Source organism: Rhinichthys klamathensis, unplaced genomic scaffold (genome assembly GCF_029890125.1).
Source record: "Rhinichthys klamathensis goyatoka isolate OS25496 unplaced genomic scaffold, OSU_Roscu_1.1 h1tg000256l_1, whole genome shotgun sequence".
NCBI classification, from domain to species: domain Eukaryota; kingdom Metazoa; phylum Chordata; class Actinopteri; order Cypriniformes; family Leuciscidae; genus Rhinichthys; species Rhinichthys klamathensis.
Window position 1 is genome coordinate 1,020,001 of NW_026606778.1, and position 18,328 is coordinate 1,038,328.

Genomic DNA, 18,328 nt, shown 5'->3' on the forward strand with positions numbered 1-18,328 from the left:
AGAGCCCTAATCTGTTTATTTTTTCAGTTACACATTCTACATTGATTAAAAAAGAAAAATCAAATGTGTTTTTATTATATACAGAAATAAATAATCTATCATTCAGATGAGAATAAAGTTAGTGTTAGTTTAAATGTTAAGGAAAACAAATATATGATCTGATATATAGCACATTCATTTAAAATTCATTCAGGTTCAATTACCAAACATACAAATCTTAATGTAATTTAAAGCAAACAATACATTTAAAATATATGGGTTGTATGCCTATTTTTTTATTTAAAAAGATATATATCCAAAAAGACAAGGCCTAAACTTTAACAAGGGTTAAACAATCACTGTAACAGACGCAATCACACACACACACACACACACACAAACACACAAGTCAAATCACTTACATTTTAGATGCAATATTGACTTTTTTCTGTTTCAGCAGCGAAAATAGTTCAACAAAGATCACAGCAGAACCATCGAGCATCTCACAGCAACGCGTTCTCATTACTGAATGATTCAGCATTTTGAACGAATCGGTTGACTCAAAGATTCAATGACCAATCCATAATCTGTCTCATTCATGAATGACTCAACCGTTCGAACGAATTGTTTGAACGAATGAATCAATGACTCGCTCATTAAGACGGTCACCTGGCGACACCTAATGACGGTTTAGTGTTATGTTTAAAAGTATCATTCTTCCCAACGATTTTTAATTGACTTATATTTAAAACAATCTCATAACATTATTTAATGCATTGTTATTTTTCAGTGTAAACGATTTAATTTGATCAGCCCTACCTAGGGTAAAAGCCATATAGTGTCTTATCATTCTAAATAATTGAATTTATTGATCAAATTTACAAATTAAAAATGAAAGATGAAGCATACATTTAATAAGACTGGACCGGGGTGCCCTGCATATATTACAATTTGCAGATTTAAATATACCATTGCCCCCCACCGTCAATTTGATGTGTGTGTTTGTGTGTGTGTGTGTGTGTGTGTTTAATAAAATCATTTAGTCACTACAATTAAAACCTGAACGGGTTTGCTTACTAAATTGTGAGCTGAACGAAAGTTGCAGCAAAGATCAGCAACCGGAGTCAAATTTCATTAATCACGAGTTGAGAGTGAGCGTCTCTCTCTGCTGTGTTATGCTGCATCACACGGGCATTCATAACGCTGCGCGTCCACGACGATGAGCGAGCAGAACAGAGTGAACGTTTTTTAGTTCATTCCTACTTCCATAGGAATTCCCTCGAGCGCTCTGCACGCACCACCATTATCAATGTCCGTGTGGACGTCCGCGATCGAACAGTGGAAACATTGGCTACTCCGTCATTTTATTCAAGAAGATCATTCAAACTGCAAAGTGTTTACTTATTTTTGGATACTCGCAATCAAACACAACATTGTGATTTTGTAAAATACATTCAAGAAATCCGCCCCCGAAATGGGGCTTCTTTTAAAATGAAACGAAAATGCTCACAGCTGCACGTCTTGTGGAGACGTCCGTTACTTTCGCTTTCAAGTTAGCGACTTTAAAGCTCCCAGCGGAGTCACGGTGGGAAAATATTCCCATAGTAGCATCCCTACAATTTAATACAATTGGCCTACCTGATTTTGAACACAAGAGGGCAGTAAAGCACTGTGAATGATTTTTATTTTTTTATTTTTTTGGCTAAACAACCATTCTGGCTGTTTTTAAACTTAAACATAAATCTTAAATTGAAAAAAAGGAATACAATGGGTTTAGTTCTAATATTAGTATAATTTTATAGAAAAATAAATGGTGTATAATTACATTTTAGAAAGATATGAGACATTTCCTGATTCTCTTTTTGACATAATCCCTCGCCATAGCAAAACCGTTTGAGATATTCAATATCCGTTCACAATTTAGCATCTTTAATGTATTTTCATCAAGTTGAAAAAGTTTTGTAACTGTAGATGAAAGTAACCCCCCCCCCACCCACTTTTGTCACAAAAGGTGGCGCTACTGAGCCCCTGCACCACGCCCGTTTCTGAAACTTTGCACATGTCTACTGGCTAATAAATGTGATCTGTCTGTCGAGTTTCATGCAATTTTAAGCAATTTCAGGCATGCTAAGAGTCTCAAAAGCATCCAAAAAGAATATTAAAGTTTGATGCGTTGCCATGGCAACAGTATCTAAGATATCAATAATCCTTTCACAGGTCTACATCTGGCGAGTGTCTACATTATACACATCAAGTTTGAAGCAAATCGGGTAAAAATAAGAGGGTGATTTCAAAGCATTTTGAAAGTGACACACTTCCTGCTGCCAGTTGGTGGCGCTATAACTTTGACTCACAATAGTCACATCCATGTGATCGGCTTCTTACAGCGAACACACTGTTGAAGTTTCATCAAGATCAGTTAATGTATGCAGAAGTTATAACACACTTCCTGTTTCCATTATTCGCCATAAATTCGTTTCCTCGTCACGGCCAAACCGTTCGAGATATCAGAAATCCCCTGGCAATTTTTCATCCTCAATGTCTTGACATCATGCTGACCGAGTTTCGTTGCGATTGGTTGAATTCTCTAGGAGGAGTATATCGAATTCCAGGGGCATACGCTTCCAAACAAACCATAATAGCCGACTTCCTGTTGGGCTGGGGTAAAAAGTAAAAGTACAAAGGATATATAAATCGATGAGATCTATATGTGTACCGAGTTTCATATTATTACATGCAAGCGTGTTTGATTTATGGACCAAGTTTTCGGACCCCGTTCCAGGGGGCGCTGTCGAGCCCCCCTGCCACGCCCGGGTACCAGCTTCAGCCCGGCCCTGATGGCCACGGGTTCTGACCAGTGTGCAAAGTTTCAAGAGTTTTCGTGCACGTTAAGAGCCCCAAAAGTGCCCGAATAGTCGATAAAATAATAATAATAATAATAATAATAATAATAATAATAATAATAATAATAATCCTAAGGAAAACAATAGGGCCTTCGCCTTTTCAAGGCTTGGGCCCTAATAATAATCCTTAGGAAAACAATAGGGCCTTCGCCTTTTCAAGGCTTGGGCCCTAATAATAATCCTTAGGAAAACAATAGGGCCTTCGCCTTTTCAAGGCTTGGGCCCTAATAATAAATAATAATCCTTAGGAAAACAATAGGGCCTTCGCCTTTTCAAGGCTTGGGCCCTAACAAGGCCCACCAGCTAGAAATGCAGCTGATCAACCATATAAACCAGCTTGGACCAGACAAAAAAGCTAGCTACCATGAGATGAGATGAAGCAGAAAAGTTCATCTAAACAAAAAATATAAACCATTGTTAATATAAACCTCTTGGTTGGCCATGTTGAGCTTGGTAGTGAGTTCCTCTCGTATGGTCTCAAGTTGCTGTTGCAGGTGGTTTCTCTGCTCTTCCAATGACAGACGCCGGATTTCAAACTGTTGTCTCATCTCCTGGGAGAGTAAAAATGAAAAGAAAACATTAGAAAAGCCATAGCAGAACAATGAAATGAGAGGTGAATCCAGACAGCAGGACAATCTGCTGAAGACAGATGGAGTCTATTTCAATTTAATTACACAGAAAAGAGCTTTGTTGAGCACGGAGACATTTTCAAAAAATAAATCGCTGTGATTGTCATGAGATGACAAGATGATTAGTCTCAATATCTGTCATGATTGAGAGCTATTGTTATGGAGCATCACAAAAACAGTGGGAAAAATATCAGTCAATTGTCATCATTGCAATGAGAAACGGCTGTTTGCATAATCAACACCACTCAATGAATGTAATTTGGCATAGCTCGCCTCTCAGGGTTTCAATAGATGGTTTGGGAACAGTGATAATCCACCAGTCTTGTTTAATAGGACTGAATATTCATATTTCTCATTTGTTTTGCATTAAGATGTTGCAGTTTATTTTTATTAAACCGAACACAGAGAATAACAAAAAGCAAAAGAGAACACAAGAGAGGGAATATCTCAAACGAAACTGCTAATAAAGCAAAAACTTAAGCTCAGAATAGATGTGAAATCATATAATCAAACGCACATTCATCCATAGTAAAAAAATATATGTTCTTACACTGAGCAGCTGGTTCTTCTCTCTCTCGGCGGCATTGCGAGCACTTTCCTGCTGGACTCTGTGTTTCTCCTTGAGGTCTTCTAAGGATTCTGCCTGGCTGTCTTTCAGACAGGCCGTTTCCTCCTCGTATTTGTCCCTGATTTGTGCCAGCTCCATCTCATAGCTCTGCTTTTCCTCACGAAGCGCCTGCCAAAACAGCACAGCTTCATTTACACTTTGTCAAGTCTCGATGTCTTGTGTTGAATACCTGATAATTGTTTCCAGTTGGCAGTGACTGACTTCAAAATGCTAGCAACAGTTTGTATACATGATATTTGGTTTGTATGCTTATATAGATCCAGTCCCAGGGATGTTACCAAACACTCAAGATTAGGGGAGACTAAATGTATAAATCGAATAATCTTGATCAAGCAATAATTGAATATTGGAGGGAATGTGTCATATTGCATCAATGTAGCCTATTTGAAGACATTTAAATTTAAAATACATTAGCATACAAAAGTCTAAGGGCCGGTTAATTTTTTTTTTTTTTTTAAGAAGTCTTATGCTTACCACAGCAGCATTTATTTATTTGATCAAAAGTACAGTAAAATAATATCGCAAAATATTATTATAATTTAAAACAACTTTAATATCATTATAAACAAAATTTTCTGTAAGTCACTTTAGATAAAAGCGTCTACTAAGTATATACATGTAAATGTAATTGACTTCTTTTGATGCAAAGCTGAATTCATTTTTCAGTGTCATGATCTTTCAGAAATCATTCTAATATGCTGATTTGGTGCTTAAGAAGCATTTCTTATTGCTATCAATGATGAAAACAGTTGTGCTGCTTAATATTTTTGTGGAAACTGTGATCCATTTTTTTTCAGGATACTTTGAAGAATAGAAAGTAGAAAATTTCAGCATGTATTTGAAATACAAATCTTTTGTAATATAATAAATTCCTTCAATGTCACTTTTGATCATTTGAATGCCTCCTTGCAGAATAAAAGTATTAATTTCTTTCAAAATAAAATCAGCAACATTTCTGCAAGTGATTGCTTCCAAATAGCTTTTCAGTCCGGTCTCCCTTCTGCCATTATAAAGAAAAAGGAAAAGGTGAAGAATGACTTGCCTTCTCCAGATTGAGGATCTTCTGATGCTGTTGTTCTTCCAGTGTTTGAATCTGTTTCTGAAGCCTCTCTCTCTCCTCCTCCAGCTGTAGGATCTTCTCCTTCAGGCGGTTCTGCTCCGAGCCCAGGTCTCTGATAGTGGCCTCGTGGCTCATTTGGGTTGCTTGAAGAGATCCTATCTGACCTGTTAATGAGATACATGAGGTGTTTTGTTAGATTAATTTTTCCTTATGACATATTATTTGTGGATATGAAGGAGTCAATCGCAGATACAAAAACTGAGCAGCATTCAAGTGAAAATTCAGAGCTAAATCAATCCTGCCAAGCTATCACGAAAACTGTAACCTCTCTCTAAAAAAAAACAACCTTGCATTGCAGCTTGAGTGATTCACAGTCATACGCTGAAGAAAAATTTAATTTGGTCATGACATTATTCTCACTGGCTTTGTGAAGGATTTCATTGGCCTGCTGCTGAACTCGATCTCTGCTTCCATCCAGCTCATATTCTGTATCTTTCAGTTGCATCACCCATATCTCTCCATCTTGTATGGCCTCTTCCAGCTGCTTGTGTAACTCCTGTCAAAGAAAAATAAACTCAAATGACTTTTTTGAGATGCATTATTATTTCTTATAAAGCACATCTCAATGTTGTTTGTTTCTTTTCATTTTGAAATAAGCACCCAATACATTTGAAAGAGTATTGCCACTTTTGGCCCTTTTAACACTCGTGCTTTATGTAATTTGGCCACGATCAAAACATAAATGCATATGCATCATGGGAGAATTGTGTCATTTTTCTGAACCATGACGAATATTTTTACAACTATTTCCACCACATCTCAAATTATGTATTGTATTTAATAGCATTGTGTAATGCAAATTTAAACCTTTTGGAATACAGCCGCGTTTTTTTGTCCTGATAAGCCTAATTTCATAGCTAGCATTTTATATATTCCAAATAAACACAACTAAATATTATTTTCACACTTTTGCAAAGTTACATTTGGGAAATGATGCACAATATCTTAATTGTCTTTAGCTAATGCATCACATTACCCTAGTATGTCTGATTTTTATCTTGTCATTTTTGCTTCTTGGTAGACTTTTGATGCAATTTTATTAGGGTCAAAATTATGGTATTATTAACCTTTGGGGTCAGTAAGATTTTTTTTAAAGAAAATAATACTTTTATTCAGCAAGGATGCATTACAAAAGGTACAGTAAAAAAAAAAAAAATATATATATATATATATATATATATATATATATATCTGTCTATCTATCCAAAAATCCTGAAAAAAAGTATCACGGTTTCCAAAAAAAATATTAAGAAGAATTATATCTTAAAATGTGTTAAAATAAAAAAAGTTATTTTCAATTGTAATATTTTTGTTATTGTTTATATTATTGTTTGTTATTGACTGCATTTATTTGTTATTGTTGAATATTATTCATTTTACTATATTTTTGACCAACTAAATACAGCATTGAATGGTTTACAAATGGTGTACATTGAATTGTTTATTTCATTTCTTTTTTAGATTATAGTTTTTAAAAATGTGTCACATTTAAGATAGATTTAGAGATTTAATAGATTTATATTTTGGGTTTGGAAAAAGGGTAAAACAATCAAATCTACAATAAAATGTAATCAAATTGAATCATTAAGACACTGTAAGACATTTCCAAGACTATTTTAATATGACTTTAATAAAAAAAAAAAAAAAATTCTGACAGTTTTAATAAAAATCAACACCATACAAGTGGATGTTGCACCCTTGAAGAGGCACCCTTCAATGAATCTCCATTTACTGAAAATGCTCAAATCATTACCTTAATTGTAACTTCTGCATTGTTAAGAGATGCCTGCAGTCTGTTGGTCTTGTCCCTGCTCTCTCGCGCCTCATCCTGAGCTCTGTGTAGTTCGGCCCGGAGTTTACACAGGGTCCTCTGAAGCGCCGCCTCTTGCGCCTGAAACTCCTTCCTCAGTTCCACCTCCGTCCTCCTCCAGGCCAGCAGGTTCTCTGTGGTGAGCTGCTGCGTTCTCCTCATGGCCTCCAGCTCGCGTTCGTAGAACCCTTGAGCCTTGCTCAGCTTGGCCTCGTACTCCTCCACCATTCGAACCTTGTCCTGCATCAGCTCCTCCACGCGCTCCATGAGCGACTCCAGCTCTGTACGGTGCAGGTCGGCCAGTTTCTCCTGTTCTAGGCTTGAGGATGCACTCTGGTTCTCCTGGCTCTCCAGTAGCTCCTGGACTTCTTGTCGGTGAGCTGACTTGAGCTCCTCCAATGCCCGCCGTTTTTCCTGCTCAAACTGGGCTTGCACCTGGCTGAAGGAGCGCAGCTTCTCTTCGAACTCGTGCCGCATCTCCTCCACTTCACGGGACATGGAGACCACGCGTTGCGTGTGCTGGGCCTCCGTGCAGAGCTGCGTGTCCTCCATGCGCTGACGGTACATCTCGAACTCGGCCAGCGCTTGGCGCTTCATGTGTTCGTGCAGCTCCACGGATTCCTCCAGGGACTGTAGGCGCCGTTTCAGGTCGGCCTCGTCCCCGATCTTGCTCTTGTAGTGAAAGATCTTCTCTCGAGTCTCCGTCAGGATGTGCTGCACCTCCTCATCATGGGCCTCCTTAAGAGACTGGATGGCATCTTCATGCTCGTCGTTTTTCGTGTTGAGGGCGTAAATGACCTATGAGAAACATGGGTGATGAAGAATCAGTTTTTATACAGCTGCAGAACATCCATAGCCATTTCTGGACAGCCTCTCTGTCTTTCATCTCAGTCCCTCTAAAAATCTGTCATTAGCTGTACCCTTAAAATCTGTTATTATGTTATCGCTCTTCATGTTTGCTGAAAAAAGCAGCTTTAGTAAGAAATTTAAATGGAATATTCCACCTATGTGTTACGGTATTTAGAGAACAGAGGACCAAAAGCGAGTTTTCACAATGATAACAGTCTTTAATGAAAAGAGGCACGAATCACTGAATTAAATAAGGAACATAAATCTTCTCAGGATTCTCAGGTACCAGTCCAAACAGAAATCTTCACTTGTAGAAAAGGAACACAAACAGCAGGACGTAGAAAGTATAGTCACTGGGAAACTTGAAACGCGGCCACGCGTTTGGCGAGGCTGAGACCCCAGTGCAGACTGCCGAGAGAGAGACGAGACCCGTTGAGTGTACCGTAGACTGGATACGACGTCTGGCCAGGAACACAGCGTCTGAATTGGCAGGGCAGAGTTATGTGAGCGTGCAAGATAACGGAAGAATCTACCAGCACAAGGCGAAGCATCCACACGAACCACACAGGACAGGACAGGACGGGACAAGACGCGACTCTTGATGAGAGAGGTAAGAGCAATGTTATCTGCATGTATAGTTTGCAATAAACTGACAAAAGACAGAGAAAGAGAGAGTTAGAAATAGTAGGAAGCATTAGAGGAAAGGAGAGACAGGTGTGGGGAGATTAAGATAAACGGGAACAGCTGAACCTGATGAGACAAAAGAGAAAGTGTAGAGAGTGAATGTAATGTGTGACCACAAGAGGGAGACAGAGAAGGGAGGAACCCGGATCATGACAGTACCCCCTTCTCAACGAGCGCCCCCTGGCGCTCCCGAGGAGGAGGACTGGCGAGAACGGAGGAACTCATCAATAAGCGAAGGGTCCAAGATGTCCCGAGAGGGTACCCAGCTTCTCTCCTCCGGCCCATACCCCTCCCAATCGACTAAGTACTGGTGACCACGACCCCGGCGACGTGTGTCAAGGATGCGACGAACTCGGAAAACAGGAGAATCATCAATCTGAACAGGTGGGCAAACAGGACGAGAGGGCGCGCGAACGATGGGTTTAATATGTGAAACATGGAAAACAGGATGGACCCGACGGAGATAGGGTGGAAGGCGAAGTCGTACCGCGACAGGATTAATGATCTTAATAATACGAAAAGGCCCGATAAAACGGGACGCCAACTTACGGGACTCAGAATGTAATGGCAAATTTGCGGTGGAAAGCCACACACGCTGGCCACGAACGTAGCGCGGACTCTTAACCCGACGCCTATTGGCGGTGATGCTCATGCGAGTGTTAGAGCGACGAAGTGCAGTTCTCACCCTCCTCCAAGTGCTTTTACAACGGTCAATATAGGCCTGAGCCGACGGTGAATTGGATACAGTCTCCTGAGACGAAAATAAAGGAGGCTGGTAACCGAGGCAACAGTGGAAAGGTGAAAGACCCGTAGCAGAGGATGGGAGGGAATTATGCGCATACTCTGCCCAGGCCAGTTGCTCAGACCATGACGTGGGACAACGATGAGCAAGGCTGCGGAGAATGCGGACAACAATCTGATTGGCGCGTTCGGCTTGCCCATTGGTTTGGGGATGAAAACCCGACGAGAGGCTGGCAGTAGCCCCAATGAGACGGCAAAACTCCTTCCAGAAGAAAGCGGAGAATTGCGGACCTCTATCAGAAACCACGTCGGTAGGTAACCCATGTACTTTGAAAACATGATCTACCATTATCTGGGCTGTCTCTTTGGCAGATGGGAGTTTAGCGAGTGGGATGAAACGTGCGGATTTTGAAAAGCGATCGACAACAGTTAAGATAACCGTATTGCCAGCCGACGAAGGAAGCCCGGTAATGAAATCAAGAGCTATATGAGACCAGGGTCGAGCTGGAACAGGGAGCGGTCGAAGCAAACCAGCTGGGGGAGAATTGCTGGTCTTGGTTTGTGCGCAGGTAATACAAGAGGCGATAAAGCGACGTGTATCGCGTCCCATAGTGGGCCACCAGAAGCGCTGGCGGATAAAAGCAAGAGAGCCCCGAACGCCGGGATGGGCAGACAATTTGGACGCATGTCCCCATTGGAGAACAGCGCGGCGAACGGACATGGGAACAAAAAGGAGATCCTTAGGACAGTTACGCGGCACGGAAACCTGAGATAGAGCGCGTTTGACTAACCTCTCGACCCCCCACACGGCGGTACCCACGACACGACCAGGAGGAATAATAACCTCAGGGGTAACGGCAGCGGTGGGGGACTCAAAGAGGCGAGAAAGGGCATCAGGTTTGACATTCTTAGAACCTGGGCGAAATGAGATGGAAAAGTCAAAACGCGTAAAAAACAGAGCCCAGCGGGCTTGACGGGCATTGAGTCTTTTAGCCGAACGGATGTATTCTAAATTTCGATGATCTGTCCAAACGACGAAAGGAACGGGAGAACCCTCCAACCAGTGTCTCCATTCGCCCAGCGCCAAACGAACGGCGAGCAGTTCACGGTTGCCAACATCATAATTTCGTTCGGAGGGCGTGAGGCGATGAGAATAAAATGCGCAGGGATGTACCTTTCCGTCCGTAGAAGAGCGCTGAGAAAGGACGGCCCCGACCCCGACCTCCGAGGCATCGACCTCAACAATAAACGGTTCCGAGACGACGGGAGAGACTAAGATAGGAGCGGAGGTAAAGAGGCTCTTTAGCTGGACAAAAGCCGCGTGAGCAGCCTCTGACCATCTAAAGCGGGACTTAACAGACGTCAGCGCAGTGAGGGGCGCGGCTACTTGGCTAAAGCCTTGTATGAATCGACGGTAAAAATTGGCAAAACCAAGAAAGCGTTGAAGCGCGACCCGAGAGTCGGGAACGGGCCATTCAGTGACCGCCCGGACCTTTGCAGGATCCATACTGATTCCCTCCGCCGAAATGACTGAGCCCAGAAACGTAACCGACGCGACATGAAACGAACATTTCTCTGCCTTGACAAAGAGTCGATTCTCTAACAGACGCTGAAGGACTCGACGAACGTGCTGGACATGAACTTGAAGTGAGGGAGAGAAAATGAGAATGTCATCGAGATAGACAAATACAAATATATTTAGCATATCTCGTAAGACATCATTGATAAGGGCTTGGAACACGGCCGGAGCGTTGACCAGACCGAACGGTAGAACCCGGTATTCAAAGTGACCGAGGGGCGTATTAAAAGCGGTCTTCCACTCGTCACCCTCCTTTATACGAACAAGATGATAAGCGTTACGAAGATCAAGTTTGGTGAAAATCTTAGCTCCCTGTAGGATCTCAAAGGCTGACGACATTAAAGGCAAGGGATAACGGTTCTTGACCGTAATCTCGTTCAGCCCTCGATAATCGATACAGGGACGTAACGAACCGTCCTTCTTTTTGACAAAAAAGAAACCTGCTCCGGCGGGTGACGAGGATGGAACAATAGTACCGGCATTAAGAGAATCGGACAGATAATTCTCTAGCGCCTTCCTCTCGGGAGTCGATAGAGAATATAATCTGCCGCGCGGGGGCGTGGCCCCTGGAAGAAGGTCGATACTACAATCGTACGGACGATGGGGGGGGAGAGAAGTGGCCCGGGCACGACTAAAGACCTCCCGCAGATCGTGATAACCCTCCGGAACTCCAGACAAATCACCGGGCTCCTCCTGAAAAACAGAGACAGAGGAAACAGGAGGAACAGCAGAGGTTAGACACTCAACATGACAAGACAATTTCCATGACAGAATGGATCCGTCGGACCAGTTGACGTGGGGATTATGTTGTACTAGCCACGGATGACCAAGTACCACAGGAGAAAAGGGGGAACGAAAAATTAAAAAGGAAATTGTCTCTTTATGGTTACCCGAGACGGTAAGCGTCAGAGGGATAGTCCTCTGCTTTATCCTGGGAAGGAAGCTACCATCTAGGGCATAGAGGGGGGTAGAGTCTTTTAAGTCTATGAGAGGAATACCTTGTTTCTGAGCCCACCCCTCATCGAGGAAATTCCCCTCCGCCCCTGAGTCGATCAGAACCTCGCAGGAGACAGATGAAACGGGCCACCGAAGAAGTCCCGGAAGGGTAGTACAAGACTTGGATGGAGAGTTCCTAGACATCACGCTCGCCAGTAACCCTCCACCTACTGACGAGCTCTGGCTTTTACCGGACAGTTAGTGACAAAGTGGGTGGCTGACGCACAGTACATACACAGACGATTGGTAATGCGTCGCTCGCGCTCCTTAGAGGTAATACGGAGACCACCAAGCTGCATGGGTTCTGGGTCCGTGTCAGAAGCATGAGGAGAAGCGTTAGTGGAAAAAGTTGGAACCAGGGCGGCTTGGGACCTACGTCCTCTGTGACGCAAGTCAAACCGCTTCTCGATCCGGATCGCCAAATCGATGAGATTATCAAGTCGAGCCGGCACCTCGCGCATGAAGATCTCGTCCTTAAGGTCAGGATTCAACGCCTCCAGAAAGCGCGCAACCAAAGCCGGCTCGTTCCACCCGCAGGATGTTGAAAGGGTGCGGAACTCAATGGAGAAGTCAGTGACCGAACGTCTCCCCTGGCGAAGAGACGAAAGAAGTCGTGAAGCCTCCTCGCCATGTGCTGACCGGTCGAAGACACGGATCATCTCCTGTTTGAAAAGTGTGAAGTCAAAGACGCAATCACCCTCTGCCTCCCAGTTAGCCGCTCCCCAGTCCCGGGCCCGTCCAGCGAGGAGAGAGATTACATAGGCGACCTTGGCTCGCTCCCGGGCGTAAGTGGCAGGTTGTAGCGAGAAAACTACCTCGCATTGAGTGAGGAATGAGCGGCATTGAGTAGGCTCACCGGAATAGACAGGAGGGTTGTTGATACGTGGTTCAGAGCCCTCACGGGTCTCAGAGGCGGGTGGCTCGTGGCGTACCAGATGAACCTGATGAGAGAGGTCCGCCATCTGATTAGCGAGAGAGTCGACAGCCTGGCGAGCGGTGGATATCTCCTGCTCGTGTCTGCCCAGCATGGCACCCTGAAGTTCGACTGCCGCTTGAAAGGGAATGCCGCTCGCTTGGTCCATCCTTGGTCAGTTTATTCTGTTACGGTATTTAGAGAACAGAGGACCAAAAGCGAGTTTTCACAATGATAACAGTCTTTAATGAAAAGAGGCACGAATCACTGAATTAAATAAGGAACATAAATCTTCTCAGGATTCTCAGGTACCAGTCCAAACAGAAATCTTCACTTGTAGAAAAGGAACACAAACAGCAGGACGTAGAAAGTATAGTCACTGGGAAACTTGAAACGCGGCCACGCGTTTGGCGAGGCTGAGACCCCAGTGCAGACTGCCGAGAGAGAGACGAGACCCGTTGAGTGTACCGTAGACTGGATACGACGTCTGGCCAGGAACACAGCGTCTGAATTGGCAGGGCAGAGTTATGTGAGCGTGCAAGATAACGGAAGAATCTACCAGCACAAGGCGAAGCATCCACACGAACCACACAGGACAGGACAGGACGGGACAAGACGCGACTCTTGATGAGAGAGGTAAGAGCAATGTTATCTGCATGTATAGTTTGCAATAAACTGACAAAAGACAGAGAAAGAGAGAGTTAGAAATAGTAGGAAGCATTAGAGGAAAGGAGAGACAGGTGTGGGGAGATTAAGATAAACGGGAACAGCTGAACCTGATGAGACAAAAGAGAAAGTGTAGAGAGTGAATGTAATGTGTGACCACAAGAGGGAGACAGAGAAGGGAGGAACCCGGATCATGACACTATGAGTCATTATTAAACTTTAATTACTCTGTCTTTGGAACACAAAAGAAGATATGTGTTTTTTGTCCATACAATAAAAGTTCATGGGGTCCAGTGTTGTTTTCGACCCCAATGACTTCCATTGTATGGACAAAAAGTGTTGAAACATTCATCAAAATACAGGTATGGAACAACATGAGGGTGAGTAAATAATGACAGAATTGTAATTTTTGGGTGAAATTTTGGTGAAAACTTGAACTGAATTGAGCTGTATGATTACTCTATCGTCTTCTGAGCTGCTTTAACCCTTAAATGCATACCTTGAGTCTTTAGTGACCCGGGACGTCATTCACTACCCTCCTCCTCATTCATTTAGTTCAAGTTAGACATCAATCTTCTTAGTATTCCTCAATCAATTCATTATAAACAATACAACAAGAAGAAAAATATATATATATAAAAGAATGCCTGTTTTCCCATTCATTTTTTGTAAAAACTGTATAGGGTTTCTAATGACCCGAGGTGTGCATGTAACAGTGTCTGTAAATATATTTTTTCTGCACAACAATAATTGATTCTTTGATGACTGGCAATGTCTTGATACACAATGAAGTGATGTTTCAAGGATATGAAATATCATCAGCAAAAAATGAAATGGCTCAGTGATTTACTGCAGAGGACGTGTTTTGAACGCAATCATATATTAGTGTCACTGTCACTTGATGTGGATTTGGTGAAAAAGCTGTCAGCGATCAAAATACTGATTGAAAATGATAGTTTTGAGAATATGTTTGAGATGGCGAATATGAGCCAGATGCTGAATGTATTGGGAAATGAGCTCTGAAGCTGATGATGGTATAAAAACATCTGCTCAAACTGAACTCTTCCAAGCTCCAAAAGGTAACAAAATATGCTTTATTTTATTCTTCTGTAATTGTTACTCTAATATCAGGAGAGTTTTATATCATCGCGACAGGCAGAGATCCATCCATGTTAGATATAGATCCGGGTCGCTAAGACGCGAATATATGATTGGCAAAACATTCATGCATTTAACTATAGCTGAATCAAGTTTGTTTCATAATTGATGAATTTTGCAACATTGACGCTATTACTGAAATTAATTGAATCAACATTAAACTGACTTGAGCTGAATAACTATTCAAATACTAGTGTCTTCGGTACAGCTGTTTATATCTGAATTGAACTCATTTCATAATTGATGAACTGAACTGAATCAATACTAAACTGACTTAAGGTGAATAATGACACTATTGTGTCATGAGCTGCTTTATAGCAGAATTAGAATTTGTCTCATATTTGATAAAGTTTGCATCATTGAATCTGTTACATTCCTATACTGTGAAGCTGCTTAGAAAAGACTGGTATTGTATAAAGTGACACATATAAAGCTGACTTGACTTGACTTAAAATGTCCTTTTAAGCCAATAAATATTCCCTCCAAGCCACATTGGAAGATGTGTCTGTCTTGTGCACCTCCAAATTGTGCATCACTGTCACCATATTGCAACAAACAGAGGAAAACTGCACTCCAATCAGGATATATATTCATATTTATGCTTTTTCAATGCACTATATCCAATTTGCACATTCCTGTACAAATATTTAAAGGTGCTCTATGTAACTTTTCTACTAAAATGAATCCTTTTTTTATTGCCTGTGTGTGAAGGCGTTGTAATCACACATTAAAATGATCCACTTGTCGAGTTTTGCTATTACCTCTGAAGACCAGTATTCCTATTTCTATGTGAAGTCTCCGGGTCGGATTTACCGCGAAATCCAACGGATGTGACGTGCATGCGCGCTCCCGAGCCTCTCTCCTTATATACAGTCTATAGTAGACGGTCAGGGAGTTACGTCCGGTTAAAGGTGCACGTTTTTCGGCTTATATCTCAGTCAATCTTTGATCAATATTCCCAAGACTCTAATCGTTCGTAGTGCTGGACGGGGCCTTTCGAACGAGCCCACCCCCGAGGTCCAACTCGCCCGGCTCCCCGAGTTATAGCCGTTCGAAATCGGGGGTCCCAGCGAACGGCGATCCGGTAGGGGGCATCCCCGAGGCCCGCCACTCTAGCGTTCGGGCAAGGGTTCCCCTGGGACCTCCTCCCCCGAATTTGAGCTCTCTGGGTCTTTGCGTTCCAGAGATACGAGCGATTTTCTTCTGAGATCGTGACGTCACCGGCGTCCGCAATTTTGCAGCGCGCCCGATGGTTTTTCTGCTAATATCTCCGCGAAAACACCACCAAAAACTATGGACCTTATATGGTTCTTTTCATCTCGACTAGATGGTCCCAACGAGCTCGGTGTTCGCCGAATCCGTCTAGTATTCGCCGAGATATTTGCGTAATAGACGGTATTGTCTATGAGTTCGAGCACGAGCGCTTTTGTAAAATTTGGTTGCAATCTGAAACATCACCACTAGAGGCCGCTAAAAGTTACATAGAGCACCTTTAAATGTTTATTTTTTAGACTTGAGGTTTTTGTTATGTACCTTATTGTATGCATAATATATGTTCAGAGTCCTCAGAGCTCCTGTAAACCAAATCACATTCCTTGTATTTCTATAAAACTCTTTCTGATTTAGACCAAACTCTTAATTTCATAAACAAGAGTCTGTTTTCCTTTTAGGTGCCAACAGTTTTTCCAGCCAAGCATTTCATAATTATGACCCTCTTTCCATGTGCTTAAAGAGTTGCACATCAAAGCAAGCCGTCTTCACTTGCTGCTCGCTCGCTGCTGTTCTCCTTTTCATCTTTAATTGATTCCTTTGTCGCATCCGTGTTATTAACATACTGTAAGGACTCCCTATTCTGCACAACTGTGGTAATCCAAAGTAGCCCTACCTAGTCTAATTAGTCAGTGTATAATACATTCCCTGTCAGTTCAAAACACATAAAACTATGATTTTCCTAAACAAAGCTTTGGATTTAGTTTTCTTAAAAATACCACATGGGTTAGATCATGTGCATTTAAAATGGTCTGACTGGAGTCTTAAAAAAAAAAAAAAAACCCTGAGGGCATTTCAATAGCTCGAAAACATACCTAACATTTAATTATCATGTTTATACTGCATGAATTAAGAGAAAGGTATGATATAAACACATGCAATTTCAACTTCATAACATGCTCCAAAAGTCCTCCTTACATTACTTCTATGGGGTCTCATAAATAAATCCAATTTTCACATGCTAACCTTATCTTATTAGTGTAAAGAGTATAGCATAGTAAACAGTACATGTTTTTGCTGTGTTAAAAAAGAACCCAAACACAAACAACATTACTAGAATGAAGTCACATTTCTGTGAAATGCATGATTTTGTTTACATCGAAAGAATAAATGAAAATCATCTGAAAGGGAAAATAAGAGGTTAATTTTGTTGTTTTCACGCATACATCATTGAGGTATGGTACCCAAAACAAAAACAGTGAATGGAAAACACGCAATGTCTTGAATTTAAAGCAAAGATTGCTCTCGTGTTGGGCATGAAGAATGAAATGAAATCAGAAGTAAAAATAAACAAGGCACGCGCAGTATTGATAAACGTGGATGTTAATAAACTAGACTGTTTATCTCAGCATTAAAGACGTTGTTTTGTAGAAATGAATCATAGATTAAATGGAGTTTACGAATCTTGTCTGGGATTATAAACAGATTTTTGCAGGGGGAGGAAAAAACACTGCGGTTAAAAATTGCAATATGTAGGGCATCAGCTCTATGGGGGATAAGGATTAAACATCATGCAGAATACAGTGTATTCATGTTAAAGTTGAGACGATGAAAAATTCAGACGATTTCCCTAAAATATGAGCAATGCGATCATACCAACCTTAGTGAGTTGTGCTATTTTTTTACTCATCTTCAGGTGCAGATCTTGAGAGTAGTCCATGGTCAGTGCAGATTCGTAGAGTAAATAGCTGGATGTGGAGGATGGACTGGTGCCTGATCCAGAAGCAGCAGCAGCGGGAGGATTGATACTGTACGGCGGCTGCCAGCCCGTCCCAGTCGCCATCTTCACCCACTGTCACGATCAAAAATCCTGATCCTGCGCCATCAGTATACCTGTCATCCATATGAATTCATGTAAACCCATCATCCTGTTTCCGTTTCTCTATACGGGTCGATCACCGTTTGCAGATGAAAGTACTGTTCACCTGATTCACTAGTCACTACACAGTCAATGTTCTTATGGTCTGAAATGAGCGATTGATGACAGACGCGGTTATCATTGGTCTAAATCAGCCAGCCTGCCATCAATGGCGGGAAACGCATGACATTGAACTGAGCGCTACGATGTAACATTCGAGCATCATCATCATATACACGCACACGCTGATGCAGAGCGAGGAGAGAGAGTTGTAAATGACGTCAGAGCAGAACGGTTTCCTCACTCACACACACACACTGCTTTTCTGCTGCAGATACGTGATATAAATACAAAGGGGCCTGAAAACAAATAATAGCACGAACTAAGGCATACCAACAACTGTAGTAGTTAGTGTTAATTTGCTCATTTTAGCATGGTTAGTTGTGTGTATAACATAATATAATATAATACTCTGTGTATATGGAGTATATTCTCTTTACTGTAATTTCTTTATTTTATATAATTAATTGTATGTATTCATAGGCA

The 18,328-nt window shown here is 42.0% G+C and overlaps 1 protein-coding gene across 1 annotated transcript in view; it reads right to left on the reverse strand.

The window, feature by feature from the left end:
• fam184aa (family with sequence similarity 184 member Aa) overlaps positions 1-17,874 on the reverse strand; it is a 66,796-nt gene extending 48,922 nt beyond the window's left edge. Inside the window, exons 1-6 of the mRNA XM_056267178.1 lie at positions 17,525-17,874; positions 7,013-7,867; positions 5,620-5,755; positions 5,182-5,363; positions 4,062-4,247; positions 3,311-3,433 (exon numbers count right to left, since the gene is read on the reverse strand). Coding sequence (XP_056123153.1) covers positions 3,311-3,433; positions 4,062-4,247; positions 5,182-5,363; positions 5,620-5,755; positions 7,013-7,867; positions 17,525-17,707 — 1,665 coding nt within the window. The 5' untranslated portion in view covers positions 17,708-17,874. The remainder of the gene's footprint in view (positions 1-3,310; positions 3,434-4,061; positions 4,248-5,181; positions 5,364-5,619; positions 5,756-7,012; positions 7,868-17,524) is intronic.
• Between the last annotated feature and the right edge of the window lie 454 nt (positions 17,875-18,328).